This window comes from Dipodomys ordii, unplaced genomic scaffold (assembly GCF_000151885.1).
Source record: "Dipodomys ordii isolate 6190 unplaced genomic scaffold, Dord_2.0 Scaffold134, whole genome shotgun sequence".
NCBI lineage: Eukaryota > Metazoa > Chordata > Mammalia > Rodentia > Heteromyidae > Dipodomys > Dipodomys ordii.
In genome coordinates this window covers 5,119,497-5,126,697 of record NW_012267350.1, presented here as the reverse complement: position 1 = coordinate 5,126,697, position 7,201 = coordinate 5,119,497, and the positions used below count along the sequence as shown (strand labels likewise).

At 45.3% G+C, this 7,201-nt stretch overlaps 1 protein-coding gene across 1 annotated transcript; it reads right to left on the bottom strand.

The window, feature by feature from the left end:
- Nucleotides 1–3,628: 3,628 nt before the first annotated feature.
- LOC105996659 (melanoma-associated antigen 10-like) lies at nt 3,629–4,543 on the bottom strand. The gene has a single exon (XM_013030848.1). It carries the CDS (start codon nt 4,541–4,543, stop codon nt 3,629–3,631), a length of 915 nt encoding a protein of 304 aa, XP_012886302.1.
- Between the last annotated feature and the right edge of the window lie 2,658 nt (nt 4,544–7,201).

The window sequence follows — 7,201 nt, the reverse complement described above, 5'->3', positions numbered from 1 at the left end:
CAAACCAGGACTCAAACTTGGTACTGGAAACATTCATGCATTGGCTGGCACTCTACCAACTGAGCCATACCTCTGATCCCAAGGGTGGTTTCTTTCTGTCAATTTTCTTTATTCTGTAGAGCATTGGGGATACCTTTGATCCTCACAAAGGATTCTACTGTAGAGGAGCCACACTGATTTGATCACGACCCAATACTCTGACAGAAATTCTAATTGCAGAAGTGAATGTGTCTTGAATTAGGCTATTTTGTCCTTTAGTTTCCATGGCTGACGGGAGCATGTAAGTGCCCTCTAATAATCTGAAAGTGTAATATCCTTGTCTCTTTCTTTCTGAGTGTTTGCCTTGACTCTAGACATGAGTATATCTTATCAGGACCTGCACAATTCTCCCTTGGTTTGTAGAATAACATGAACAATGGGAGTCATGCTGAAAGTAATGACAAGGTTGGGCCTTATCTGTACTCGGTGCTGGGAGCCTCAATCTTGCTCACCTGGGCTCTTTATGGGACGTTGGCCAGATCTTCTGTTGAGACAGGGCTCTTTCTACCAAACCCACATGCATAAGTCAGAAATCAGCTGCCTGGTCACCCGACATTAACTCTTTGAGGGCTTACAGCAAGAATGGGGTTGGACTGGCCCAGGGGATCTTTGGGGTCACATCCTTGGTCTGAGGTTCTTGAAGTGAAATGACTGATCTCTCTGTGGGGTATACTTGAGAAGATTCTAGAGTGTGAGCAGAGGAGCTGTGGAATGCAGATAGATGGTTCTCAATTATTTCAGTTGCACTCTGGTGTTCAGTTTTACACCAGGGATCATTGAGGGAATGCAGCACCTTCCTGCTCTAACCATGTCTTCTTTTGGCCTCAAGACAACCTGAGAACAACAGGCTTGGTCTAGGGTCTTTGAAGAGAAAAGCCATGTGGAAGCCAGGTACAATAAAAATGCACAGTGCCAGGCACCTGGGCCTCCTGCCTGTTATCCAGCTTCTCAGAAAGCTGAGATCTGAGGATCACAGTTCAAAGCCAGCCCAGGCAGGAAAGTGTGTGAGACTCTTATCTCCAATTAACCACCAGGAAAACCAGAACTGGCGCTGTGGCTCAAATGGTAGAGCACTCACTTTGAGCTGAAGAGCTCAGGAAAAGCACCCAGCCCCAGAGTTCCCACCCCACCCCTGATCAAAATACAAAAGATAGATTGTCCCCTGTGGACAGACTTCATGCAATCTATTTGAACCTCTGTTTTCACCTAGGTATGTGGTCAGATGGGAACCTGCATAACTCCCTCAGCCACTACTCCTGGAGAAGGTGATGTGGGATTCATGTTTGCTTGAGTTCCTTGGATGGGCAAGGACCAGTTGCAGGATATTCATGAGTCTGAAAGTAGGAATGAGGTTGAACGCCATCAGTACTGGTCCTTGAGCTTAGTGCCTCTTTACTTCCTATATGATAGGCACCTATCTGCTCAGCTGAGGCCAGGCTCATGCTACTTAACCACTAATCTCTCCTAGAATCTAATGTAAAATTCACAAAGCAGCTGCCTGGTCGTCTATCTTAGTGCCTCTGAAGGCTCACAGCAAGGGAGGGCCTAGCCCTGTACAGGTCATCTCAGTCCTTTCCTATATCCTCAACTTGAGCAGCAGCAGTGTGTGTCTGTGGCCTTCCTCTGCTATCTTCAAGAAGTGACTTATGCTTGTGAGTGCTGGAGCTGTAGTGAAGGACAGAGACAGTCATTTCTAATGGCATTTGATCCCAGTGCTTTCCACATGGGGATGCTGTTCCTGTCACTCTTCTGCAGGACGTATCAGAGGACATGAAGGGCTGTGAATGTGGCTAAGTGGTAGTGCCTAGCGTACATGAAGCCCTGGTTTGATTCCTGGATACCATATAAACAGAAAAAATTGGGAAGTTGTGCTGTTTCTCAAGAGGTAGAGTGATAGCCTTGAACAAAAGAACTTCAGGGACAATGCCCAGGCCCTGAGTTCAAGCTCTAGGACTGCAGAAAAGAAAAGAAAAAAGAAAGAAAGACATGATATGCATCTCAGGAGTACATGCAACCAAACTGAATTGTCAAGGAATTCAGGAAAAGTTCCTCATTAGAAGTCACTTTGCAAAAGCTGGTTGTGAAGAATCTCCTAGAAGGACAGATCCTAGAATGTGAATCAAAGTTCAGCTCCTTGTGTCTCTGCCACCTGCTTCCCCATTGATATTATTGCTTTTGGTTTTAACATTTCTTTTAAACTGGGCTTAATTTTTCTATTGTAATATATCCATATATGTAATGTCCTTCTATAATACTCAAAAATCATTCACTCTATCATTGAGCCATACATTGCCATCAGATGACCTCCCACAAGAGTGTCCCCATTTTGCACTTAGCTTTTCTCTTGTTGTATTTTATTGGTGATGGATAAGATTCTGTATATAGGAGAAAAGATGCAACATTGCTGTCAGTTTGGCTTCTTTTACACAAGTTCCATCTATTTCTCTGCAAATGATATAACTTGATATTTTTATGTGTGCTGATCCTGGGCTTGAACTCAGGCCCTGAGCTTTTGTACTTATAGCTCTACTTTCATTTTTTCAGTGGTTAATTGGAGATATGAGACTCCAGCCTTTCCTGCTCGGGCTGGCTTCAAATCTCCATCGTCAGATCTCAGCCTTCTGTGTAGGTTTATAGGCATGAGCCACTGGTGCCGGCATAACTTCTTTCTTTTTTTTGCCAGTCATGGGTCATGATCTCAAGGCCTGGGTATGGTCCCTGAGCTTCTTTTGCTCAAGGGTAGCACTCTACCACTTGAGCCACAGCACCACTTGAGGCTTTCTCTGTTTCTGTGGACTGAGGTATTAACCTAGGGTTTTATGCATGTTAAGCAAGCATTCTGCCACTTAGCCACATTCAGAGCCTTTGGCATAATTTAATTCTTATTCTACATTATTTAAAACTGTTATTATAAAAAGGTGATACACAGAGTGGTTATTCTTATGTGTATAAGGCAGATGAAGAGTACATTTCCTTTTAGAAGATGTCATACCTTCCCTCAATCTCTCCCAGTTTTTCACTCCCGTTCCACCCACAAATTGTACAGTTCTCAAAACATGGTGCCTTGGGTAAGTACCACTGCTGCATTTTTTCACTCTTTGTCTCACACTTTATGTGTCCCCTTTATGTGTCCCTCCTAAAGATTGATAAACATACAAAAGGAAAAGAAAACAAAAACAGCAACAAAGCAAAAAATTTCTTCCCTCTATTTCCTGAGTTCATTTCAATATATATTTTTTTCTTCCTAAGATTATGGCCTAAAACCCTACCAAATTGTGTGCTAATTAAAGGTATTACCAAGAGCAGATACTAAAATAATGGTTTGCAGAAGAAAGCAGTCTTTGCATAGTGGGACTTATCCTTAAGATGTACTTTCCCATACAAATAGACATATCCCCAACCCAAATCAAGACAATGTATATGTTTTTTTTGTGTTGTGTCACAGAGAAAATGTTTGAGGCAAGTATTCACAGGGAGCCTCTCAATATTGTAATTTATTTCACTTGACATTTCAACCACTCCCAAGTAAATCGCTAGTTCACTGGGATGTTAAGGTGGAACCAGTTTCCTGAGTTCAAATGAGGAAGAGTCACTCTTTTATTAAAGAAGTGCTATCGTTGGTATTTGCTCCCTGTTCTTCCTGTAAAGCTTCCTCATACAGTGTAGGGATGGAGCTTGGGTCAATCCCGCTGTACTTGGCCCAGTGTTCCAGGACTTTCCTTTGTGTGGTTTCTGCATAAGCCCTTGGGCCCCACCGGAACTCATAGGCAATGGGGTCGCTACCGGGCACCTGGTGATACTCCAGGTATTGCTCATATACAAAATCGTCCATAAGCAGCTTCCTAGGTATTCCAAAAATAACGTGTTCACTGTCAGGATACACTTCCATCTTATCCAGCACTTGCCAGATGGCTTCCTCAGTGGCACAGCCCCCTTCCGTGAAGATGATGCAGAGAACAATTATCAGCAGACCCGTCTTGGGCATGCCCTGCACATGGCTCAGAACACCATCGTAAGTGATACCTGCGGCTATAACAAGTACATGCGTGTGGAAAAGAGTGTCTACCTCCTTCACGTCAATACCGAACAGTAGCTGCATACATATACAAGCTTTGTCTAAGATCACAGGGAAGTGAGGCCGGTAACCTCCCGTGATGCGACTCAGCATATCCACATCAGTAACAGGCTGGCATGAATTGTACTGACGTAACAGGTATCGCACCAATGCTAGGGCCTCTTTCTGCAGAGCATTCTGCAATATCTCATCATCGTCAGGGTGCACATCTGCCCTTTCCTGAACGTGGGGTTCTTGATCATCCTCATTAGCTTCCCCAATGACCTCATTCAGGAGGAAAGTAACTGACACTTCAGCTAGAAATCGGAACAACAGAGTAGTGGGAGTGGAGTCCCTGGCCTCCTCCTCACCCACCAGGCCTATGGCCTGGCTTTGGGCCACAAGGCGTCTTTCAAGCTCAGAGGGAAGGGTCCTCTGAGTATAAGGCATCCTGGCTGTCGTTGGGGATAGCTAGTCAGAGGGTGGAGTGCAGCTCAATGATGACTCCTAGGCCTGTGGGAGAGAAAGCAGGGAAGCAGTTTCAGCTGACAATGTTCCTCTTGCCAGCTCCCTTATGTATTACTCCTGGTCTTCCCTTTCTAGCTTTAGGGCCAAATAGTTTCCTGTCCCCCTCTTGTGTCTATTGACTGAAGCCTAACAGTGAGGGAACAATTCAACAGGGTACAAGATGCTGAGTGAATCTGAGTCTCTGTGGTGCTGGTCAGGTGTATAGTGCTGAGCAATGGGGAGTTTGTGTTGGGGGGTGAATCGTTGGAGCATATGGTGCCATTTCATCATATGTATGTCAATCTTAAATTCTGACCCTAGCAGAGAATTGTCTGCTGGATTACATGAGGGCAGTTCTTCAGACCAAGACCTTGGCCTCCTGGTCCCTGGAATATGTCCAACAAGCAGTGAGTCAGACATCTCTCTCCCTTGGGCTCCAGCATGCAAAGAAAACATGGGGCCTCCAGGCTGGATAGTGAGAGGGAGCTAGACTGCAAGGTCCTCAATATTGTGCAACAGACAGCCTCTACTTAACCCACTGTATGTGCCTAAAGTTCCCCTGTAGATGTGTGGCCTTACACACGCACTCACAAGCAGGGTTCAGGTCGTTATAATGGAAGAAAGGGCAAGGCAGGGTCATCACAAGTGACCAGGGGAAAGAACAAAGTTGACAGCATGCAGTGTGGGCCATATTGCTGGAGGACTGCCTCAGTGTTCTCCTTGTTAAATGTCAGGTTGGGAACTTAGCCTCTCAGGACCTAAGGCCACAATCCCAAAGCAAAAATCTTATTTCTGTGAGAAAACTCAAAGATGTAAGGGGTGATCAATGCTCCTATGCTTTCTGGCTTTCCTCATAGGTAAAGAATGGAAGACTGTTAGTGATGTCCATGTGTATGAGTTGGGCTTTATATCTGTCCTCACCTTAACTACATGTAGCTTCTGAACACACCCTCTTGCTGACCACGTTCTTTTCACTGAATTTCTTCAGTGTAAGGACTCAGCGTCCTGATTCCTGGGAGACAAAAACATATAAACATTTCATGTGAACACCCAGAAGAGATTTCCCAAGTCTGAAAGAGAGGGAAGGACACAGGGCTTTTCTTTTGCAAGGGTCTCTCCAGGTATTTATAGTCAATTTTGCACCTAGTCTTACAGACCAAACTACATTTTCCTGCCATCCTGACATAGCACTGATGACCTTTGTTCCCCACAGTGCTGCAGCAGCCACCCTGGTCTTACAATATAAGTAGTTTCCCTGCATCTTGAAAAGGAGTTGTTGGTCTTCTTTAAGGGCCTGTTGGGCAGAGGACATAGTCTTCAGACCAAGTTCCTCTCCTCCTGGAAATGAGCCTAAGAGGCTAAACTAAGGTCCCCTGAATCTAGGCATGCTGTTCTGGGCTTCCCCAGGATGATGAGGGAGTGGAGGTCTACCTCTGATGTGACCTGCAATATCCCTGTGTTCATACCTGAGTCCTCCCCTTCAATCCAGGCACAAGTTCCACACCTCTCATAATCTGGGGCTTTCACAACTGTCAGGACATCTGAGGGTCATATGTTTTCTAGGCCAATCTCAGTTCCTCATGAGTCTCCATCTTTAGACTTCAGTGAGCATCTGGATGATCCCTCTGTTAAATTCAGTATTTATCTGTGTAACTAATACCTAACTCTGGAAACATATGTAAGACAAGACTACCCTGGTGAGAAAGCACAGGGCCTCCTTGGACAGACAGGGGCAGACATCCTCTGTGTCTCCCTAAACCTGGAGTCTAAGGTCCTTTCCTTAAGTCTTGGCCCTGACCAGCCCAAGCTCTCATTTCCTTTATCACTTCATGGTAGAAGTGAATGTCCCAGACTGAATCCACCATGAGTGTGTGATCCACTCATATAGGCCATACAGAGTCCTGACCTCTCCATACCAGTGACTTCAAAGGTTTTCTCAGTCCAATGTGGTAGGAGTGCGTGAAAAAAGGTAGACTCTTCACCTTCCCAAAGGTCCTTAGGAGTGTGGCCAAGAACAAGAGTGAATGTAGATTTTTCAGGGACATGCCAAATAGTATGAAGCTTTCTCTGCTTCCCCTCAGATATCCAAAGGCCTCTTATATCCGAGACCCTAGACTAAAGCTGTTATTCTCACAGTATCTGGAGGGAGAACTTAAGGTTACTTGGGTCGGTGAGTGTTAAAGGCATACATGGTGGAGGAGTGCTCAACTGTCCTGATATTCCCCAGGGCTCAGGACTGAGAGTGTGAAAGAATCCACGCTGTCGACTTATTTTATGATTTTCTACCTGAATCAGGGCTTTTGCCGATCAACTTCTCTCTCCTGGATGCGGCTTAGACAAACAGCCTCTCCTCTGCAAGTTAGTGTTCAAAACTGTCTCCATGGTCACAGGAATCTGAAGGGGAGGCTGGGGGAGGGGTGGAATGTTGGGCAACAGCTGACATTGAGGTTACTCCTTCACACTTGATAGTGGGATTTCCTCTGTTCACCTTGTAGACAGCTCTCCCACCTGAACCTCTCAGAGACTGAATCCCTCCTAAGAAGTGCACACTGAGCTGCCTAACAGCCACTCACACCTGTTTTCCTAGCTACTGAGATCTGA

Coding starts and splice junctions, on each gene's coding strand:
- LOC105996659 (XM_013030848.1), bottom strand. CDS start 4,543: ATGCCTTATACTCAGAGGACCCTTCCCTCTGAGCTTGAAAGACGCCTT.